General features: G+C 40.5%; 1 protein-coding gene across 2 annotated transcripts in view; it reads left to right on the top strand.

Moving 5' to 3' along the window:
• Positions 1-24,173, top strand: part of LOC137652225 (zinc finger protein 236-like) — a 178,074-nt gene that overhangs the window by 62,839 nt on the left and 91,062 nt on the right. Inside the window, exons 13-18 of one of the 2 annotated variants that reach the window (XM_068385456.1) lie at positions 2,319-2,366; positions 4,173-4,302; positions 6,420-6,561; positions 13,864-14,002; positions 14,400-14,539; positions 15,257-15,438. In XM_068385456.1, coding sequence (XP_068241557.1) covers positions 2,319-2,366; positions 4,173-4,302; positions 6,420-6,561; positions 13,864-14,002; positions 14,400-14,539; positions 15,257-15,438 — 781 coding nt within the window. The remainder of the gene's footprint in view (positions 1-2,318; positions 2,367-4,172; positions 4,303-6,419; positions 6,562-13,863; positions 14,003-14,399; positions 14,540-15,256; positions 15,439-24,173) is intronic. The other variant, XM_068385457.1, reaches the window with a different exon arrangement.

The following is a 24,173-nucleotide window of genomic DNA, read 5'->3' as shown; positions in this document are numbered from 1 at the left end:
AACATTTTTGTATTTTCTTAAGGTATTAAAGCCTAATTTAAAGGTTGAATGTAATATACCAATTGCTCTCATAGGCTACATGTAATTACCAAAAGTATTGAGAGTAATAAAGGGATTTTGACGAAGGAAAAATCTTTCTGGGCGAGGAACCTGTGTCGCTCCATGAAATGCTCCTTATAGCACCATTGCTAAGGCATAAATATTGCTAAATATACCAGAGAAAAAAGATGCATGGAATGCCAGGAATAAACCCAGCTCACTCACTCAATGAGTGTCGGTATAGTAACTGGGGCGTGATAGAACCACGACCATAGGTCCCTCACCAGGTAGACCTCTCCTTCATCAACATAAGTCATGGTTTTCTTCATCTTATGTCTGGTTTTCTTGTCTGTCTAATTCATCAGAGGTTTTAATCATTGAAGAGCTTGTGCAAAAAGAAAAGATTTTAGATTGATTTCAGTATTGGAAAATGAACATTGTGTGCAATACAAATTTTCTAATAATCTTCTATATACCTTTAGTTAGGTAACAGATACCCATAGATGGTATAATTCCATGAATTGTTAATGTCCCAACTGGTAACACTACTTGCCGTCCCTGACGAAGTCTCTGCTGTTTTTGTGTGGTCCACTCACTGCTCTTATCAAGTCATCACTTCATTTGGTCAACTAACCACTTATAGAAGACTTCTAAACAACTGCGAGTTGATGAAAGATGATTAGCCAATGCTGAAAGATTCACTTTGCTTTAGAAAATCTTTCCTTGTCAATTCACTGCCATTTTGAAGTCTACTATAAGGCAGTGAGTTAACCATACTGTATAGAAGACTTTGATATGCAATATAGTATTGTACTGTATGTAGTGCATATTACTGTAGCTGTACAGTGCTACAATTGTATATTAAAGAATGAATAAGATGTCATAATATTATGGAAGCACTTTAGAGGGTATATTAAGGGTACATACTGCACTGTATAATTTAAAACAAAACACCAGAAAGTACCATTGAAAGCAACACCCAGAAATAAACATCAGTACATGTGCACTGTATGTGTACTTTACTGGTTATGCCACGAACAGGTTGCCCTCATTCTTGATGGTAACAAGGGTGAAAAGCTTTCACAATCTGATGGTCTGCTAATGCTGTCTCCTCAGTCATCTTCAGGTTTTTCATCGAACATTGTAGCTTGAAATTAACAAACCATCCTTTGCTAGCTTGGAAAGGTGTAGGTGGCATAGCTAAGGGTGTTTCATTGGTGTTTGGTCCTAGTTACTCAACCGTACCCATATAAGTTTGGAATATACTGTCATGTCGTTTTGGTGCAAGTCCTATATATATATGTGAACAAGGCATTGTCTATCTGGATCATTGCCTTGTCCCTCACAACTGCTACGTGATTAGCACTGCATGGGGCACCTGCACTTAAGGCAGCAAGAATTTTTGCCTCATTTTTCTTGTTGTACCATCAGTATTCTTGTTCATGAGGAATAATTGTCCCACTGTGGTGTGAGACATACCTTCTCTACATCTATTCAGCACCTCTACCTTGAGTTTCTAGGTCATTATGCTCTTCTGGCTTTTAGGGGTAGTTGGTGAAGATTACGAAGCTCTAATAGGGGCCATGGCAAACGTACACATGAAGCATAAAGATGATTTACATGCAAGATGTTTACCGAGTTAATTTGAAGGATGGCCTGCTGCTGCCTGTGGGCCAAACAAATTAAACAAGAATGTCAGGAAGCGAACCAATCATGACAGAAGGGAAGCATAAGATTGGCTTGTTGCTGCCAGTGGCGGCAGACAAAGCAGAACAATAATTACAAGAAGCGAAACAACATTGATGCTGCGAGAAGACGCTAAAAAACAAAATAATTACGTGGAAGGTTTTGAGGGCCTCCTCAGTAAATAATTAGATCCATGAAACACAAATGTGCAAATGGAAAGGTCTGACTGTAATGTAGGGTGTTTCTGCAAATCTTGAAGCTCACTATTTACAATGTAATTTTTTTCTGCTAAATGTAGTGGTTTATTTAAGTTTGGTAATTTGCTAAGGTGTTTGGTTTTTTCTCTTATTAGATGTGTTATTGATATTACCTGGTATGTGGTGACTAGTATGATATTTTTTAAGTGTTTTAAACTGTGGTTCCAGTTACTTAAACCTTTATGAGTACAGAGACAATACAGTCCTATATAATAAGTTTTATTTCAAGTTGAATTTAGCTACAAGAATTCTGAAGTGTTGCATGTTTAGATTAGTTTCAGCTTTTGCTTGAGAAAATTTTAAGAATGTTCAAGAAAGTATTCCTATTTGTTACAGGATACTGATCCAGTTGTGATTTTTAAAGAAGAACATGAAGATAAAAAGGTATGTGTTTTTGGTGACTCAGAGAATGCAATAAGATAAGATAGAAATTAATTAGGAGTTATTGAATAGGATATGAATATCTAGTATCTTATTGGATATTTAAACTGGCAAGAAGTGTACTCAAGGAACAATTTCTTAAGTTGATAATTTCTAGGTGCTAAGATAAAACTAGATTACTTGACATATTAGAAATATTATTGTGCTACCGAGAGATTTGATTTTTCATTCTTTCATCAATAGGTTTATATAACTAAAAAAAACTATCATTTTTGTGAGATGCTTGAAGTAATAGCCTTATTTAAATTTTACTATAAATTATATTTAATTTCTGTTCCTCACATTTGAGAGAGGCTGGCAATATCCCCACACTTGGTGAGAAAAATTAGATATTTTCTTTGAAGTGAATTATGGAAATTAAGGGAAAATCAGGTTTGTGAAATGTAATAAGACCCTTTCTTTCAACTACAATATGTTGTAAATTTGCTATTACTTTTCAGCTAATAATTTATTGATAGGGATCTTGAGAATATTGGGCATTCAGATATGCACTAGCGTGTATATTTGGCAGTATTTTTGTAAGAGTGCAAGTTGTTGGCTGACAGGAAAAAATTGCAGTTTTAAGATTACATACCTGTAGAAATTGCACGCTGATAACCTCAATTTGCTTTTCTGAATAATTTTTGTGTGTTCTTACAACTTAAATACTTATTACTTTTACAAATAATGTTATATCTGATTGATAATAGCTTAAAGGGTCTCAAGTTACTAGTTACAATCAGTAAGTGGTTAAAATTAGATGTAACATTTCCAGATTAGGGTGACTGTGTTTTCTGTTGTCACAATTGTTTATTTTTTCATTGTGGTCATCAGTAAAGATATAAAGTGATTCCATGTGGAATTTTTCATGAATGCTCAATTCCTTAACATTGTTGGTTTGTTTGAAATTGGGCATCTTTTACTTAAAGGATTATGAGTTTGTGTGGGTAAATTTGAATATATGTATATGTTTGTGGGGTTGTGTTTGTGTTTGCAATTATATGTATAGAATACAATGCTATTAATTAGGTGATAAATTTTCTATAGAAAGAATAACGCTTTTGCTCTTTCAATAGATATTTAAGTAATTTGCTCACATATTTGTACAAAATTTAACTTTATGAAAAAACAATATTTTGAGGTGATTGAAACACGACGAAACTGAAACAACCATTTTTAAAAAGTGATAATCTTCAATGATAAGAATTAAACGCATTGCAGCCAGCAAAAAAGGACATTGATAAGGATTTTTTTTTACTGAAAACGGTAATCTCTTCAAAAGCACTACTTTTCTGAAATTGTTATCATTTAGTGCTGATAAGGAAAAATTTACATTTGAATAAAAGACAAATGAAAATTGGTAATACAAATAAAAATTCTGGGAAGGATGAAACATGCTAAACTGTCAAAATCACCATATGCATTTGAAACAGCTTGTATCTAGAAGACTTAGGAGCCTTAAACACATAACACATAATCTATCATGAGAAAAGTGGTACATAATTTGTTCTATTCCAAGTGTGGGGTGTCATTGAATTCATATGAATACAGAAATTAGTTATAATGGGTGTTTTTTATCAAGCAACAAGTACATTTTCTGATTCATTTACAGCACTTTTAGCTGCAGTGGTTTGTATGAATATCAGACTTGGAAAGAAAAGATATTCTTGTTATCCATTTTCGTAAAGTCTTTTATGAAAATTATATTTTTTTCGTATTCATATGGTGTGTTATGTTAGTGTTATGATGATTTTATTTTTGTCTTTTCAGTCATTGTCTTCAAGCATCGACCCATTAAGCACAACTATCTCTGAAAGTGCTAGTGATAGGGATATTTTGCAGCAAGCACTGAATAATATTGGTCTCACTCAACCAAAGGATCAGCTACAAAACTTAAAAGGTTTGTTGTGTTATTTATTTTTTTTTTTTGCTCTGATGCATATACAAACCTCTCATCTATTACGTAGGAAATATGTTTTTAATACGAGCTGTAATGGTTGCTGAAATTGTTAACAAGGTATTTAATGACAGGTGGTGAGCGAGAGCATATAACCCCCCCACATTTCAAAAGCTCTTATCTTATGTTTTCGGCTACTGCGAGTATGAACATTACATCCGGTTTCTGTTAAACCGGCTGTAAATCCACTCTTTCTGTGCTTCTTGCTAGGAGCATAATTGTACAGTACTAAGTCATCCCTGTGTGCCTATTGCAGGTCATAGCCTCCTGTGCAGTGACAGGCTTATGTTTTGGAGAGAGCTTTGTTTCTTCCTAATGCTCATTGAATGCATCTGTTACCATCGCTCTTCCTCTTACACCCCTGGCTCAGTCAACAGGGATTATGAGTCAGGAGCAAAGAGCCCTCGTAGCTATATCAGCTGGCTTTTCAGGCTCTGATAGTGTGTAGGATTCCCCCAGTGTTTGCTGTATCCCATCAGAGGATGGAGGCTCTTCTCCATTTGTGCATACCACTGACAACAAGGTTACCTCTCTCCTGGTGTCCCCACTGTGCACTGTCTCCCTTGGTGATGCCAATGGCAAAGGGTGTGGTCAGTGTGTCCCCCAGTGTCATTGATTCTTGTGATATCTGCAATACTCCCCCCCCCCTTGGGTTTAGAGCAGCCTGAGGGTTGAAAAGACTTGTTGCCCCGGTACCGGGTGTTTCCTTTGTATCTCCCCTGACCTGATCATCCCTTGTTTGCCCCCTTCCCCAGTGCTGTTACCCTGACCCTTGTGCCTAGGGTTCCTAGGCCTGTAATACCAGCTCTCCTGTCAGTGTGTCTACTCCTCTCCCTTGACAGTGTTTACCATTGTTGTGGTTACTGTTTGAGTAATCCCTGTGGTTTCTCCTCTCAGGCAAGTGTTGTTGTCGGTCGCTCAGACCACGATACCTCTGATTGCAGAGCCTGAGGTGAGGATTGAAAAGAGGAAAAAACGTGCACATTCTTCTTCCTCTTCCTCGGTGTCCTCTTCGACTTCGGAGTCTGTTTCTGACGCTCCTTCTTCTAAAAAGAAGAGGAGGAAGAAATCAAAGTAGTCTAGTCTACCGGGAATCTCCCTACTTGAAGGACGAAAGGTTTGTATATGCATCTGAACAAATAACAAAGTTTTAAAGTCCCTTAAGTTTAAACTTCCCATTTCAACTGTTCCTCTCAGTTCTGAGCTGAAAGGTCATAAGTGAAGAGCTTTTGACAGGTGGGGGCTGGGGCTCTTTGCCCTCGCTTACCACCTGATATTGAATATCTCTTTAATGATTTCAGCGGACATTCCAGCTCGCGCTGAAAATATATCAAGTACCTAAAGGACTGAGGTTTGTATAGCTATGAAAAATATAAATAATTTTTTAAAACATTTTATATATATCCTACTTTGTTCTGATTGCTTTGCTGGAAATTACATTCTAATTCGGATTTGGGATAGATATACAGTATGTGGTTAATATTGCTTTTTATCTATTTACTTGCCATCACTTATTAAAGAATTTTAGAATTTTTTTATTCATTGTTCTGTCCATGAATAAAAAATATTAAGTGTTAATTTAGAAAACACTTGCATTAGTATGTAGCTTCATTGCTATGTATTATGCAATGATATGTAAATCTTATGCAATCTTACTGAACTATGAACTATGATGTTCATATAATGGTAATTAGTTTAAATGAATTTTTATCATCCATAAAGAGTAGTTGAATATTTTTATCAGCAATGAGTGGAGGAAGAGATTAGGAGTTTGGTCTCTCTCTCTCTCTCTCTCTCTCTCTCTCTCTCTCTCTCTCTCTCTCTCTCTCTCTCTCTCTCTCTCTCTCTCTGTAATTCTCATACTGCAGAAACTCATAATTTTAATGGTTCATAATTAAGGAGGGTATCTTACTAAATAGTTGTTCACAAAATGTAACTCAGGCATTTCAGATTATCCTTTTATTTCTGTTCCAGCAAAGAAAAGTACTTAATTCTGGAGAAATGTATTTATGACTCATTTTGTATTTTTAATGACTTATTTTTCTTTTCTTGAATTTCAGAAGAAAAATGTGTTTCCGACTTCAGAGAGAGATTAAGTGGAACAACCATAACTATAAGTGAAAATGAAGAGATAAATATAAAAGAGACCAAGAATGTCCAAGTGAGAACGTTGGTTGATCGTACAGACGAAAATGAAGTTAGGTAAGCCTGTTGAAAACTACATTTATAAAGTTTTATTTGCAGTCTTCCAGAATTCAAAGCAAACCTTTTTTTTAAATATTAAACTTAGCCGGTGAATATATAATAGCTGACGTCTCCGACGGCTCGACAGAATTCAAAAACTCGCGAGCGATCGCCATGAAGGTAGCGGGTGTGCCCACCAGCGCCGACTATCGGCCAGATACCGCATATACATGTAAACAGCTCCAGTTCTTCTCTGTCGGTTTCATCGACAAGTCGATTCCACTCGCTATTATGACCTCGAGTTTTCTACCGAATTGGTGAAGTACTTGGTTTTGGTTTTATTGCTTTCGCCGTGTTGGATTATTCAATACTATCCTCAAAAGAAATGCTTTTGAAAGGAGAGTAAAAGTGTTTTGCCCTTGCTCTTTTATCTCTGGTTTTTTTTCCATAGAGTAAAGATGGCCGACCCTTCCCTTAGTGTACGGAAGTGTGTTTTAGGCTTTTAGCAATTATCTTATCTCGTTATAAATTGTTGTTGTTAATTATAGATTTTCCTCTATATATTTTATATCTCACCCGCCTTTATTAGGCCTCTTCAATTAGCTTTCCATTTATACTAAACATCAAGATAAATTTTATGTTTTGTTTATATGCGGCCTTACCTATTCCTCCCCTAGTCCGAGAGTAGGCGGTCCTAACTTGGAAACCGAAGTTAAACAACGTTGAGCCCATTCAACTTTTATTTTCGTTAAGTTTAAATCATTTGCTCTGTAACAGTTATGAAATGAATATTTTTTAGTAGATATTTTATGAAAGATTTTCTTTGAATAGTCTTCGTGCTGTTTCAAAGATGAACTAACGTTTGGTTTATTTATGCTACGCAGTTGGCACTCTATCGTTACGATAGAGAGAGAGAGAATCACGGTTTCACTTTGCAGAAAGAGTAAATCGATTTTGACGTTTTGTTCATTCTTCTTTCAAACTGAAGTGTTTTAAATACTAATTTAAAGGAACTTGTTAATTTTCAATTTCTTAGTCCTTTCAGTTTTTTCCTTTGGTCAAATAACCTATTTATTGACGAAGGGTGAGTGGGCATTTCTCTTCTGTGTGAAATCAAGAGAGAGAGAGAGAGAGACGGAGAGAGAGAGAGGAAGAGAGAACGTTCCGATCTTTATTCTCGTCCCAAGCGAGTAACGTTGTTCTCGATTCAGTTTTTTACTCTCGTCCCAAGTCTCTGTACGGGGAGAAAGGATAAAACGTTTTTAGTTTTTATTCTCGTCCCAAGGCACTGTACGGTGAGAGATTGAAAACGTAGTCTTTAATGAACTAGTGTTTAGTCTCCTCCCCAGTCACTGATCCTTTTAACTTTATATATTTCCGTTTTATTCGATATATATGTTTACTGATTTTTGCTTGTACTAATGTGCTTACATTATACGACTCATTTCGCAATTATAACCTTTTGATGTAGGGGAGAATTGCGTGCTTCAGGTAGAAATCAGTTTTATTCATGCCTAATGTGAAATTATTGAAAAATACGATTTCAGTGAAGTAAGTGCAAAAACAGAAAATCGTAGTGATAAAGTGATAATTGCGCAAAGTGTTTTTTAGTGTTGCGACCGAGGGTTCGTCTGTTCGTGCTTGTCGTTCACCTAGTCCGAGACCTCTTTCAGGCTCCCATGCTACCAGGGAGAAGTAATGTCGTAGGACTTATGGGGACGAGAGGCTTTAACCAACGAACAAACGTTCCCTCTATGGTATCGGGCGTGTCTAGCAAGATCGTCCCTACCATAAGACGAGCGAGGCTGTTTTTCTCCTCGTCATCCGAAGGCTTCTCGCAAAAGAAACCTTGGAGCAAAGTTTCTAGACCCTTAAAGCGGAAGTCAGTCCCTTCAGGACAGGTCCAGCGTCCTGGCTATAGCCATGGGGACAGCTCTGACCCTTTGCAGTCGTCGGAAGACGGTTCGCCTATTAAACGCAAGCGTAACACGGGGTCCGAGGGTCGCGGTAAAGGCAATGTTTTGCCAACACAGACGTTACCGTCGTCTCGGCCCATTCCGACTCCTGTTGATCCTAATGGGTTGTCCTGCAGGACATGCAGACTAAGCTTGCCTCCCTTATGGAGAAGTATGACGTTGAGCAGGTTCACAATGAACCTTCGCTTTCGAGTCGCCGTTACACTAAACAAGACTCTGGCCGTCAGCCGCCCAAGTGAGCATTTACTCGTCCTTTTGACGTTATGAAACGTGATGTCGGTAGTTTGTCACGTCAGTCACGTGACTTGGATCCTCACTCGCTGCAGTCCCGTGTTGACTTTCAGCCGCTGCTGCAGCCTCGTGTTGACGTTCAGCCGCTGCCGCAGTCTCGTGTTGACGTTCAGGACGTTCGCCAACCAGCTCAGTTGCCTTGTTTTGACGTTGAACGTCAAGCACCGCAGTCAAGAGTTGTTTTAACTGCTCTATCTGGGCAGTCAAGGCAGTCTCGACTTGACGTCGAGCGTCCTCCCGCACCTGTTGTTGTTGCTGGTCAGTCCTTTAAGCAGTTACATGACGTAGCGTCCTTCACTGCCACTGATGCTCCTTTGCGTGTGGACTCTGCTTGTCAAGCATTGCCACCACGGCAGGTCTCTCCCTTGCTTGAGACTCGGCAATTGTCGGACCAGGTTCCTTCAGATGAGGAAGTTGCTGATCCCCCTCCTACTGATATTCCCTTGGGGACTTTGTCAGACGGAGAGGAGCCTAAAGCTGCTCAGCCCTCTATGGACTTTAAATAAATCATGCTGATTTTTAAGGATCTTTGTCCGGACCATTTTGTAACTGCTGCTCCTCGTTCGCCTAAACGTCAGAGTTTACACTAGGCCTAGCTACTTCGAAGCCGTTGTTTTCTAAGCTAGTGCTCTCTCGCTCTTCTAAGAGAGCTTTACGTTTGCTAGGCGACTGGTTGATCACCAGGAGGAGTTTGGGGGAGACAGCCTTTGCTTTCCCTCCTTTTAAACTGGCTTATAGAGCGAGCGTCTGGTATGACACGGGAGAAGTTCTCGGCTTGGGAGTTCCTGCCTCTGCCCAGAGAGACTTCTCAAGCCTCATAGACTCTCCCCGGCGCCTGGCCATGAGACGCTCCAAGATTTTATGGTCGGCTTCAGAGCTAGACCATCTCCTGTTAGGAGTTTTTCGAGCGTTTGAAGTTTTGCTGTACAATTATGTCATGCATGAACAAGGCTATCAGGGATGGCTCCAATGATCTGACAGCCACATTCTCTGCAGGAACAAGACTATCAGGGATGGCTCCAATGATCTGGCAGCCACGTTCACTGCAGGAGTACTTGAGATGTAAGTGCGCTCAATGTGTTCATTGTCAAGACAAGCTTCACGATGAAGACTACCAAGCTGTCTTGACAGCATTAAGGGAAGGCGACTGGATGGTCTCTCTCGACCTTCAGGATGCATACTTCCACATCCCGATTCATCCAAACTTTCAACTACATCTGAGGTTTGTGGACGGGAAAGTAATGTACCACTGTCGAGCACTGTACTCCGACCTCATTCCTGCTCCTCTTGTTTTTACAAGGCCCTTGCAAAATGTAGCAAGCTTTCTACATTTTTTGAGGATTCAGAGCCTCCCTTTATTTTGACGACTGGCTAATCAGGGCGTCGTCATTATATCGCTGTCTGGAGAGCCTCTAATGGACATTAGACCTAACCAAGGAGCTAGGTCTCATAGTGAACGTAGAGAAGTCGTAACTTACAGTATCCCATCCCAGACTATTCCTTTTTTGGGAATGGAGATACAGTGTCTGATTTTTCGGCCCTTTTCGTCTCCCGCAAGAATGGAACAAGCTCTGTTAAAAGTCCTTCACTTGCAAGAGAAAAACAGTTGCTCTGTAAGAGTTTGAACTAGCCTCGTGGGAACTCTTTCATCGCTGGAGTAGTTTATCTCTCTGGGGAGACTCAACCTATGCCCTTTCCTATTTCACCTAAAACATTGGAACAAGGAGAAGGGCTTAGAGAGTATCTCTTTCCCAATCTCCAACTCAGTCTAGACAAGTCTGACTTGGTGGGACAGCAACATCAGACTTCGAGAAGGTCTTTCTCTTGTGATCAAGAACCCAAACCATGTGTTGTTTTCAGATGCAGCGGATTTGGGTTAGGGAGCTCCACTGGACAGTCTGGAAGGCTCGGGTCTTTGATCCACGGATCAGAAGGAACTCCATTTAAGGCAGTAACATCTCTCCTTTGGCGAGATTTGTGCAGAAATGAATGTCTTGGCGGACGGCCTCAGCAGAAGAGGATCAGTCATCTCCATGGAGTGGACGTTGCATAAGACTGTGTGCGAGAAGCTATGGATGACATGGGGTCTACCCACCATAGATCTTTTTGCTACTCTCTCTGACAAAGAGGCTCTCGACTTACTGCTTTCCAGTTCCAGATCCAGAGGCAGCTCACATAGACGCTTTCCTGCTGGACTGGTCTCACCTGGACGTTTATGCCTTTCCACCTTTCAAGATCCTAGACAAGGTGCTGCAGAAGTTCACCTCTCACGAAGGGACCAGGTTGACATTGGTTGCTCCACTCTGGCCCGCGAGAGAGTGGGTCACAGAGGTACTTCAATGGCTGGTAGACGTTCCAAGGAGTCTACCTTTAAGGATGGATCTCTTACGGCAGCCCCACGTAAGGAGTCTTCATCAAAGCCTCCCCGCGCTTCGTCTGACTGCCTTCAGACTATCGAAAGACTCTCAAGAGCTCGAGGATTTTCGAAGGAGGCAGCCAGAGCGATTGCGAGAGCTAGGAGAGCATCTACCATCAAGGTCTATCAGTCGAAGTGGGAAGTCTTTAGAGACTGGTGCAAGTCATCATCCATTTCCTCTTCCAGTACCTCTGTAGCCCAAATTGCAGACTTTCTCCTACATCTGAGAAATGTTCGCTCCCTCTCAGCGCCCACTATTAAGGGCTAGAGGAGCATGTTGGCGTCTGTGTTCAGACATAGAGGCTTAGATCTGTCCAATAATAAAGATCTCCAAGATCTCCTTAAGTCCTTCGAGACCTCTAAGGAGCGTCGTATGGCAACTCCTGGATGGAACTTAGACGTGGTCCTAAGGTTCCTAATGTCCGACAGGTTTGAGCCATTACATTCAGCCTCCCTGAAGGATCTCACCCTCAAGACGCTTTTCTTAGTGTGCTTGGCTTCGGCTAAAAGGGTCAGTGAGATCCATGCCTTCAGTAGGAACATCGGCTTTTCTACAGATAAAGCCACATGTTCACTTCAGCTTGGTTTTCTTGGCCAAAAATGAACTGCCTTCTCGTCCTTGGCCTAAGTCATTTGATATACCTTGCCTGTCAGAGATCGTAGGCAACGAGCTTGAAAGAGTGCTGTGTCCAGTTAGAGCTCTGAAGTTTTATTTAGCTCGGACTAAATCCTTACGAGGTGGATCTGAGGCCTTGTGGTGCTCAGTTAAGAAGCCTTCATTGCCTATGTCAAAGAATGCTTTGTCATATTTTATTAGATTTTTAATCCGAGAGGCTCATTCTCACTTGAGTGAAAAAGATCGTTGCTTGCTTAAGGTTAAGACGCACGAAGTAAGAGCTATAGCAACTTCCGTGGCCTTTAAGCAAAACAGATCTCTGCGAAGTATTATGGACGCGACCGTTTGGAGAAGCAAGTCGGTATTCGCGTCATTTTACTTAAAAGATGTCCAGACTCTTTATGAGGACTGCTACACACTGGGTCCATTCGTTGCAGCGAGTGCAGTAGTGGGTAAGGGTTCTACCACTACATTCCCTTAATTCCAATATCCTTTTAATCTTCTCTTGAAATGTTTTTAATTGGGTTTTACGGAAGGCTAAGAAGCCTTTCGCATCCTTTTTGATTTGGCGGGTGGTCAAATGTCATTTCTTGAGAGCGCCCAGATTAAGGGTTTTGATGAGGTCCTGTTGTATGGGTTGTCGCCCTGGATACTTCAGCTCCTGGGAGTCTTTCAGCATCCTAAGAGGATGGCTGGGCTTCGTGAGGAAAGCGGACTAACAAGGCAGAGTAATCGTTAGAGTCAGCTTCCTTACCAGGTACCTATATTTATTTGGGTTTTGTTATGATATAACTGTCAAAAACTCTAAGCATATACGCCGTAAACTGTATTAATACTGGTCTCTACCCACCACCATGGGTGTGAATCAGCTATTATATATTCACCGGCTAAGTTTAATATTTAAAAATGATATTTTGATTATAAAATAAATTTTTGAATATACTTACCCGGTGAATATATAAATTAAAGGCCCCCCCTTCCTCCCCGATAGAGACCCAGCGGGATGAGAAGAACTGGAGCTGTTTACATGTATATGCGGTAACTGGCCGATAGTCGGCGCTGGTGGGCACACCCGCTACCTTCATGGCGATCGCTCGCGAGTTTTTGAATTCTGTCGAGCCGTCGGAGACGTCAGCTATTATATATTCACCGGGTAAGTATATTCAAAAATTTATTTTATAATCAAAATATCATTTTTATAGTCTATATCTTTTGTCTATGAATACCCTAGACATTTCAGCCTTAGTGAAAAGAGTTGGTAGGTCTACAGCTTCTCATTTACATCTTTGTGGCATTTATGACTATAATTTTTCCTCTGTTATTATATACGTACACAGCTCGCTGAATTCTAATGTGTTCCAGGAGTATTCAGGATTTCCCCAAAGTCTTTAAATCTTTAAAATTAATTCTTTTATTTCATATAGTCATCTCCTTGCTTGTCCTTTCAATAATAGAAATCAGTGATAATTCTGTGCGCGGTAGATTTCATGTAAAGTTTTTGTAAGGTTTCCCGATAATAAATTTGACTTGAGAATTATAAACAAATGCATAGTTCTGTTACTTTGAAGTGGAACAAGGGGTACTGTAAGGACTCTATCTGGAAGGCAAGGCAGTGCCAACCTGAAAAAGTTTGGGAACCACTTTTGTTATAATATTTCATTATTAAAATTCTGGTTTTTACTTCATAGGCTATATGACTTTATCCTTGGGATAAAAGTGAGACAGCTTGTCCAACATATTTTCTTTTCATTTATATATTCATGTGCAAATTCTACGATAATGAGCATGTCCAACATCTGTTATATCATAACAGGTTTTACCAAGCTTTTCATGTCATTTATTCACAGTTAAATGGATGGGAGTGCATATTTATACAAGAAATTAGAAGAGTCAGAATTATTATGGGAAATATAGAGATGAATTATGAAGGAGTTGTAAGTAGTTTGTGTATATTATTGATAAGTGTTCATACATAAAAGAATTCTCCAAACAAAATTTAAATTTCTTTTTTCCCTTTATAGAAAATATGCAGTTCTAGTGAAAACATCCGGTGATACAAAGTGGCATGTTTGTGTCAACAAAGACTGTACCAAAGAATTTAAAAAGCCTTCTGATCTTGTACGTCATATCAGAACCCACACCAAGGATAAGCCCTTTAAGGTAAGCGTTGTTCTTGTTGACCTTTGGGATGAAAACTCCTAAAAAGTCAGTTACTTGAAGGAAAAGAGAAGTTGAACTTTATTTATTCTTGTCTTATCAAATAACTGACTTGTTGAAACTTGAGAAATTTACATTTAATATACTGTAGTATCTCTATGCAGAGAGAAATTTACATTTGATATAGTTGGGAAACATGCAGAAAAGAATTGAATCGTGTATTCAAATAAGTTTAATTAACATTAACAATTTTTTTTGTTAGTTAAAATCATAGTATGTTTTACAATTCTATATATGATAGTTTAGAAGTATGATATAATTGTTTGCTTTGACAATTAGAAAGTGGGGTTATGATGATATTTAAATAAAGAGTTAACTTTTGCCTTTATTTTTGTTCCAGTGTACAAAATGCTATCGAGCCTTTGCTTTAAAAAATACTCTAATGTCTCACATGAAGACGCACATTCCTGAAAAAGAACACACATGTCCTGATTGCAACAAGAAGTTCTCAAATGGAACATCATTGAAAGTACATTACTGGTAAGATAACACTCTCTTCCCGTAAGGAGTAATGTACCAGCTAGTGTGCTATGTTGTACACAAAGTGGTTATTAGTACAGTACTATTTTTCCCCATTGTTCTTTTGTTCCTGCTGGCTGCATTCCTAGATGTCTTAAACTTTTCATCTATTTGTTTTGGTCTCTTTTCACTAGCTGTCCAACTTCTTTAACTTTACTTTGGTCCTATTACCTTTTATTCAAAACCAAGATGGATGTATGTTTAATAGTCTTTAGTCAACCATGGTCTGACAAGACTAGATTTGATCAGGATTGTGATCTTTATATCACCATGTGTATAGAATGTTGTTGTAGTAAAAAAATTAATTTTCTTCATGTACTGGTAATATATATTAATCCGTTCCTAATGCATTTTTAAAGCAAGATAATAAAAGCCAAAAACTAAACTTAAGTAATTGATCTTTTAATAGTGAGGGTGTAATGTATTGGAAATAAGTTTGCCTGATAGGTTACAAATATGATACAAACTCATAGATGCTTGTAAGCTATGTTAGTAATGACTATATGGCATCCTCGTAGTGTTTAAACTGAGGAAGAAGCAAATGTTTTCTTAGCGTAGTTCAAAGAACATTGATAAAATTTCTACAAAACAAACTCTTTTTAAAGACCCTTTCTAGTAAACTGTCACAGCCATTAATGACATTTGATAATTAAGAAATATATTCCTTCCTTCTCTTAGGTTGCATACGGGCCAGAAACCTTATGCCTGCCCTCAGTGCCCAAAAACCTTCCGAACAGCATCCCATCGAAAAGCTCACATGCTCACTCACATGAATTCTCCTCATCGCCAAGCTCAGCTCAGGAGAGCAATAGCTTTACCTGACATTCCATTGCAGGAACCAATATTAATTACAAATCAGGGTAAGTTATGATCACTTATCTTATAATAAGAGTATTTACTGAATACTGTATGTTCCAGAAACAAGAAATATCCATTTGTATGTTATGTTCACAAGAGAAAAATGAATATGTCTCTGTTCCTGAAAATTACTTGCTATCAGTACCAAAGCAACTTATAAATGCTAGGTGACTTAGATCTAAAATTCTGGAGGAAGAGTCAAGTAAGTTCTCTATCAGGTAAGAGAAAAGAAGTCCCTCTAATACTGTATGTGAGATTTCCATTCCTTTCAACTATTGCTGATGATTTTTATGCTATAAAGTACCTGTGTAGTGACTGATCACTAGAGTAAAAATTTGTATATCAGGCTAGTGTATGTGAAAAACATCAGGCTAAGTTAGCCTTTACATTTAAAAGGGGTGAGCAACTTGAGCTTAATTAAAAATCCAATTAGAATTATGACAATTCTTGTATGTAAACTCTTCCAAGCTGAGCTGAAAAACATCATATGCTGGCAGCTGGAAATATACTAGGCTGTGTTAACTGAAAAATATAACACAAGGGATCAAACTTAGAAAAACTAATAGTCAAAATGGAAAGGGAGTAAAAATTCATAAGACTCAAAGAGGTGATAAGATACAAGAACTTAAAACACCTCTGTACTGTCAGGAAAGTTGGGATTGAATGTCGTTTGCTTTATGGAACAGATCACATAAACAAACTAAGCTAAACAAAACTATTACATTAACACTATCACTATTAAATCATAACTTACTTCGTGTTATTTAATGGAGCAGTAAATGTAGACAGTGTAATTAAAGCTGAGGAAGGACATGTTGATAGTTCAGTAACTGTATTGAAGATGGTGGCTTGGCACAAATTAGGATGGTTTATGTCATACAGTATTGGATTTTTTATTCTAGCCTTTTACAGGCTACTCCATAGAGGCTACATTAATCCCAAAAAGGAGGGGAGTATTGCACCAGAAAATTTATTTCTGTGTCTCTTAAGAGTCACTCAGTATTACTTGTTTTCTGGTATTGGAGTTCCAAATCACCCTCTGTCTAAAAATGCAATCTTCTTCCTTATTAAAATTTTGTTTATGGAGGCTCACAAGAGTTAGATCTGTTTTTAATGAAAAATTTGTAGGTTAAGTTTCATGATATAAGAAGTGCAGTTACATCTCTTATTTTTTACAGAAATATTTCCTTGGAAAGAGTAGTAACATCAGCTCAATAAGGTACTAAGTTGATAGTCACAAAACATTATCTTAGAGAAACCTGGTTTGCTTATCAAGATTGCTGGGCTTATGTTCTATAGTGGTTGCTGGTGATGTAATCTAATATTTTTGGGTTTTGTCAATTAATTTTTTTTTAAATTCTAGTTTTAGTTACACACTCTTTGAATTTATATGAATAAGTAATTAATTATATGGTAATGTTTTAGGGGTAAATCTGGTGGAGTTTAGAATTTCCCACTCTAGTTTGAGAGTTTTATAATAAAAACTGGACTATAGGTGAGTTTAGGCTCTTAATTAATTTCATTATTTTAAGACTATAAATGACCAATCTCTCTCCTTCTCTGGCAACCCACTAACATCAGAGTGTAGGAGTCATCAATATGAACATCAGGGGATGTTCAGGGAAATAAACAGAATTTAGATAATTTGCCATATCTATATTCACCTGTTCTTATACATGTCCTGAGTCAAGAGGATAAAAAATATTTTTGATTTTGAGATGGAAGACAAAGATAGCATGGCAATATTATTGCCTTTAGCTGCTAGGTTGTCTTATTGTTTTACTAGAGTCATAAGTTTATTAGATGAAAATAGAAATAAAACTTTTTCAATATTAATCTTACCCGATAATCATGTAGCTGTCAACTCCGTTGCCCGACAGAATTCTACGGAAGGGATACGCCAGCGATCGCTATACAAGAGGGGGGTGTACTCACCAGCGCCACCTGTGGCCAGGTACTGCAGTACTTCTTGTTGACACCACCTCAATTTTTCCTCTGTCGTGCCTCCGGCTAGACCTACATGGATACGCTGTTGATTCTGGAGTTTTTTCTCACGATTTGGTGATGTATTTGCTCTAGAGTTTAGCTTTCGCTATTCAGGAAGTTTTATCATTAGCTTAGCTAGCTTTTGGAATTAATTTGATTAATTATGGTGACGAAGAGAGTATGAACTCTCTTTCACTTTTAAATGGCCGACCCTTCCCTTAGACGGAAGTGTTGGTGTCTAGAGAGTATAGACTCTCTTTCTTAATTTTGCTTAACAAAAGTTATAGATTTATTTTATATCTCTCCGCCTTTTATAGGCCTCTTCGATTAACTTCCTTTTATTATAAACTTATTAAAATTAATTTTTATATTTGTTTATTTTCGACCTTTCCTAATATAGGCGGTCTTTTCTTGGTACCGAAGTTAATTAACATTGAGCCCGTCATTTCGGTTTTACCTGTTAACATATTATGCTATTTTAATGTTTTTGAAAGAATTTCTTTGATAGTCTCGTACTGTTTTCAAAGTTGAACTAACGTTTTGTTTTGTCTCTGCAGTTGTTGACGTTCAGAACGTTCAACTTGCGCTCTATCGTTACGATAGAGAGAGAATTTTCACGGTGTCACGTTGCAGTAAGAGTAAACCGTTTCTAGCGTTTTGTTCATTCTTTCTTAGCTTAATGGTTTTAATTCTAATAAAGGAACTTTTTATTTGGGAAATCTTTCAGTTTTTTTCCTTTAACAATAATATGTTTTAACGATATATATGATTGGGCTCTTCTCTCAGGTTCTAAGTCAAGAGAGAGAGAGAGAGAGAGAGATAGAGACGGAGGGAGAGAGAGGAGGATAAACGTTTCGTTCAAGCGAGTAACGTTGTTATCGTTTTTGCTCTTCTCCCTAGTCTCTTTAGGGGAAGAAGGTAAACGTTTCTAGAGTTTTATTCTTGTTCTCAAGCTTTATGCGGTGAGAGATTTTAAACGTAGTTTATTTGATCTAGTGTTTAGTCTCTTTCCAGCCACTGAATTATTTATCTTTCATTAGATTTTTCTGTTACATTGTAATTCTGTTTTCGCAATTACTAACTTTTAAGGAAGGATAGAATTGCGTGTTTCAGGTACAAACCACTTAAAGTTTCGAGTTCAGTGAAATAAGTGCAAACAGAAAATCAAAAGTGATAAGTGATAAGCGCAAAGTGTTACAGTGTTGCGTTCGAGGGTTCGTCTGTTCGTGCCAGTTGTTCACCTAGTCTGGGACCTCTTACAAGCTCCCAAGCCCAGGGGAGAAGTAATGTCGAAGGACTTATGGGTTCAGCAGGCCTTGATCGACGAACAGACGTTTTCCCTCCGTGGTTTCGGGTGTATCTACACACGTTGCCGACGTGATCACCCCACCCACACAAAGACGAGAGAGCCCTTTTATTCCTCGTCTGCGGAAGAGGTTTCTCGCAGAAACCATGGACCAATCTTGCAGCTTTTAAGTGCAAGTCGGTCCCTTCCGCACAAGTCCAACTCCTAAGTGTAGCCATTAGCACTGGGTCAGTTCGGACTTGCTGCAGTACGACAACTGCACACCTCCCAGAGAGGCAAGGTGGTATCGCAACAGGCAGTAGCTCCGTCTGTTGCCGCACCAGCTGTTTTAGACCCTCAGTCTCAACGGACAGTAGCTCCGTTTGTTGTTGTCTTTCTTAAACTCTAGTGGTCTATGCTGCAGACATGCAGTCTCAGCTTGCGGTGTTGATGCAGGAGTTTCAGGCAGAGAAGGTTAATACACCTCCTCCTGCGAACGCTCCTCCTCCTCTGCGCAGTACAATCTGCCAGACGTATGAGGTTGAGGTTCCTCAAGCTACCTCCATGCGTGAGCTGCCGCGTTGGGAGTTGCCCCAGCGCTGTGCAGCAACCTCCACTTTCCTTGAGGCAGGAGCCTCTTACCACGCAGCAACCTCCTCAACAATGGGGGCAGGAGCCTTATGCCTTACAACCTCCTCTACCCTTGAGGCAGGAGTATCTTGCATTACAACCACCCTCGAGGCAGCAACCTCTTGAGGTACGACAACCTCTACCATCCTTGAGGCAGCCACCTCAACTCTCGCAGCAACCACCTCCACTTTCCTCGAGGCGAGAACCTCGACTCTCGAGGCAAGCACCTCAAGAACCTCAACTCGTGAGTCAAGAGCCTCTCTCTGCGCAGCCACCTCAACCCTTGAGGCAAGCGCAACTCTTGAGGCAGGAACCTCATGCTATGAGTCAGCCACCTCAACGCATGCATCTGCCACTTTCTCCTCAGCTTGAGCCTCTTCCCATTCAACTTGAACCGCAGTCTATGCATGAGCCTCTCTCTGCGCAGCTACCCCCTCAACCCTTGAGGCAGACGCAACTCTTGAGGCAGGAACCTCACAGGAGCCTCATGCTATGCGGCATCCTCCTCAAACCATGAGGCAGGAGCCTCATGCTATGCGGCATCCTCCTCAACCCATGAGGCAGAAGCCTCATGCTATGCGACATCCTATGGGCTCTCGTGGCATGGTTGGTTTCGACCTGGCCTTTCATTAGAAGGGGCTAGTGTTCGATCCCAAGTATGAGGTAGAAATTTATTTCTATTTGAACACGATGTTGTGTTGATATTTATCCATATTGACTCATTAGAGGTAATTTGAATGAATTACTACCAATTGTGTCACGTGGTGGCCCGGGGAAATCTGGTAAAACTCTCTGGTAAAGAGACTGATGTCTCACCAGGTAAATCCTCGGACAGCTAGATTAGTGTCAGGTTCAGATTTCTTTTAAGCAGCATGAGCCTCATCCCATGCAGCATGAGCCTCATCCCATGCAGCATAAGCCACACGCCATACAACATGCTCTGCTTACCTTACAGCATGCTCTACATACAGCATGCTCTGCATACCTTACCGCATGCTTCTCAGTCACACATCTTTGGTTGTTGCCAACTCACTAGACTGTCAAGCAGTTTCATAACGTTGCCTTCTAGTCTGCTGCTTTTGCACCAGTGAAACCCTCACTGAGAGAACTTAGCTTTTCTCGGATATGGTTCCTGTAGATGAGAAAGTGCTATTCTCCCTCCTTCTGATATTCCCTTGAGGACTCTGTCATTTGGAGAGGAGCCTTTAGCTGCGTAGCCTCCTATGGACTTTTATTTAAGCATAACATGCTTCCAGGGAAGGTAATGGTTCCACTTCAGTCGCTAACCCCGTCTGTTACCACACCTGCTCCCATAGACCTTGAGCTGTGTTGCAAGACATGCAGTCCAAGCTTAGTCCTTGTTAGAGGATTTTTTGTTTACGGAGTCAGTGTGTCACTGGGAAGACGTTCAACAACCAGCAGAAGTGACTTGTTGTGACGCAGTGCGGCAACCTCAGCAACCCGATAAGGAGTTGTCTGTACGACCCAGACAGTCTAGACAGCTTCGGGTTGTCACTGTACTTCCTCGCTTCCCCATGGTTGACAGTTCACAGACTGTGCAGCAGTACCATGATCTTGTGTCCGGCTCCGTCAGACGACTGGCTTTTAAGAGCTCCCACAAGTCGTCGCTGTCTGGAGATTCTCAGATGGACTATGGATCTGACCAAGGAACTGGGCCTCCTGGTCAATTTTGAGGAGTCCCAGCTCGTCCCATCCCAGACCATTGTCTACCTGGGTATGGATCTTCAGAGTCGAGCTTTTCGGGCTTTTCCGTCGGCCCCAAGGATCTTCCAAGCCCTAGAATGCATCCAGAGCATGCTGAGAAGGAACCGATGCTCAGTCAGGTAGTGGATGAGTCTAACAGGGACACTTTCATCGCTGGCCCTGTTCATCGTGTTAGGGAGACTCCACCTCCGCCCCCTTCAGTATCATCTAGCTGCTCACTGGATAAAGGACATGACGCTAGAGACGGTCTCAGTTCCTGTTTCCGAAGAGAGGAGGTCTACTCTCGCGTGGTGTAAGAACAGCTTTCTTCTCAAGGAAGTCTACCTTTGGCTGTTCAGAAACCCGACCGCCGTCTCCTCTCGGACGCATCAGACACGGGCTGGGGTGCGACTTTGGACGGACAGGAATGCTCGGGAACATGGAATCAGGAGCAAAGGACACTTCACATCAATTGCAAGGAGTTGTTGGCGGTTCATCTGGCCTTGATAAACTTCAAGTCCCTCCAGCTTAACAAGGTGGTGGAGGTGGACTCTGACAACACCACAGCCTTGGCTTACATCTCCAAGCAGGGAGGGACTCATTCGTGGAAGTTGTTCTAGATCGCAAGGGACCTCCTCATCTGGTCAAAAGATCGAAAGCTCACGCTGGTAACGAGGTTCATTCAGGGCGATATGAATGTCATGGCAGATCGCCTCAGCCGGAAGGGTCAGGTCATCCCCACAGAGTGGACCCTTCACAAGAATGTTTGCAGCAGACTTTGGGCCCTGTGGGGTCAGCCAACCATAAATCTGTTCGCTACCTCGATAACCTAGAGACTCCCGTTGTATTGTTCTCCGATTCCAGACCCAGCAGCAGTTCACGTGGATGCTTTTCTGCTGGATTGGTCCCATCTCGACCTGTATGCATTCCCGCCGTTCAAGATTGTCAACAGGGTACTTCAGAAGTTCTCCTCTCGCAAAGGGACACGGCTGACGTTGGTTGGCTCCGCTCTGGCCCGCGAGAGAATGGTTCATAGAGGTACTGCAATGGCTGGTCGACATTCCCAGGACTCTTCCTCTAGGAGTGGACCTTCTACGTCAACCTCACGTAAAGAAGGTACACCCAAACCTCCACGCTCTTCGTCTGACTGCCTTCAGACTTTCGAAAGACTCTCAAGAGCTAGGGGCTTTTCGAAAGAGGCAGCCAGAGCGATTGCCAGAGCAAGGAGAACATCCTCTCTCAGAGTCTATCAGTCTCAAGGGGAAGTCTTCCGAAGCTGGTACAAGGCCAATGCAGTTTCCTCAACCAGTACCACTGTAACCCAGATTGCTGACTTCCTGTTACATCTAAGGAACGTAAGATCCCTTTCAGCTCCTACGATCAAGGGTTACAGAAGTATGTTGGCAGCGGTTTTCCGCCACAGAGGCTTGGATCTTTCCACCAACAAAGATCTACAGGACCTCCCTAGGTCTTTTGAGACCTCAAAGGAACGTCGGTTGTCCACTCCAGGCTGGAATCTTGACGTGGTCCTAAGGTTCCTTATGTCATCAAGATTTGAACCTCTCCAATCAGCCTCTTTTTAGGACCTCACATTAAAAACTCTTTTCCTCGTGTGCTTGACAACAGCTAAAAGAGTAAGTGAGATCCACGCCTTCAGCAGGAACATAGTTTTCACATCTGAAACGGCTACATGTTCCTTGCAGCTCGGTTTTTGCTAAAACGAGCTTCCTTCACGTCCTTGGCCTAAGTCGTTCGAGATCCCAAGCCTGTCCAACTTGGTGGGGAATGAACTGGAGAGAGTACTTTGCCCAGTTAGAGCTCTTAGGTACTATCTAAAAAGGTCTTAACCTTTACGAGGACAATCAGAAGCCTTATGGTGTGCTATCAAGAAGCCTTCTTTTCCAAGGTCTAAGAACTCAGTTTCTTACTATTCAGGCTTCTGATTAGGGAAGCACATTCTCATCTGAAGGAAGAAGACCTTGCTTTGCTGAAGGTAAGGACACATGAAGTGAGAGCTGTGGCTACTTCAGTGGCCTTCAAACAGAACCGTTCTCTGCAGAGTGTTATGGATGCAACCTATTGGAGAAGCAAGTCAGTGTTCGCATCATTCTATCTCAAAGATGTCCAGTCTCTTTACGAGTACTGCTACACCCTGGGACCATTCGTAGCAACGAATGCAGTAGTAGGCGGGGGCTCAGCCACTACATTCCCATAATCCCATAACCTTTTAACCTTTCTCTTGAATACTTTTTATGGGTTGTACGGTCGGCTAAGAAGCCTTCCACATCCTTGTTGATTTGGCGGGTGGTCAATTCTTTCTTGAGAAGCGCCGAGGTTAAAGGTTGTGATGAGGTCCTTTAGTATGGGTTGCAGCCCTTGATACTTCAGCACCTTAGAGTTGTTCAGCCTCCTAAGAGGAACGCTGCGCTCAGTAAGGAAGACGAACTTATTAAAGGCAGAGTAATGGTTCAAGTCGACTTCCTTACCAGGTACTTATAATTTCATTGTTATTTTGAATAACTGATAATATGAAATGCGGGATACTTAGCTTCTTGATATACATGTACACTGGTTTTCACCCACCTCCCTGGGTGTGAATCAGCTACATGATTATCGGGTAAGATTAATATTGAAAAATGTTATTTTCATTAGTAAAATAAATTTTTGAATATACTTACCCGATAATCATGATTTAATTGACCCACCCTTCCTCCCCATAGAGAACCAGTGGACCGAGGAAAAATTGAGGTGGTGTCAACAAGAAGTACTGCAGTACCTGGCCACAGGTGGCGCTGGTGAGTACACCCCCCTCTTGTATAGCGATCGCTGGCGTATCCCTTCCGTAGAATTCTGTCGGGCAACGGAGTTGACAGCTACATGATTATCGGGTAAGTATATTCAAAAATTTATTTTACTAATGAAAATAACATTTTTTAGTTTTATGAGTAAATTTCTGTTTAACCGAGCTTGAAGAAAGAAGCAATATGATCCCCGAGTATAAAAATAAATTTAGCAGATTTTATGAATCAAATTTAATTTTTATTTCTGAATTTTTTTTTCATAATTTCAAAGAATATAATTTTATTTATTGTGCTTAACTTGAAACTCTAGTATTTTTATTTTTACTTGTTA

Source organism: Palaemon carinicauda, chromosome 13 (assembly GCF_036898095.1).
Source record: "Palaemon carinicauda isolate YSFRI2023 chromosome 13, ASM3689809v2, whole genome shotgun sequence".
In the NCBI taxonomy this organism is placed as follows: Eukaryota; Metazoa; Arthropoda; class Malacostraca; order Decapoda; family Palaemonidae; genus Palaemon; species Palaemon carinicauda.
This window is presented reverse-complemented; position numbering and strand designations above follow the sequence as displayed.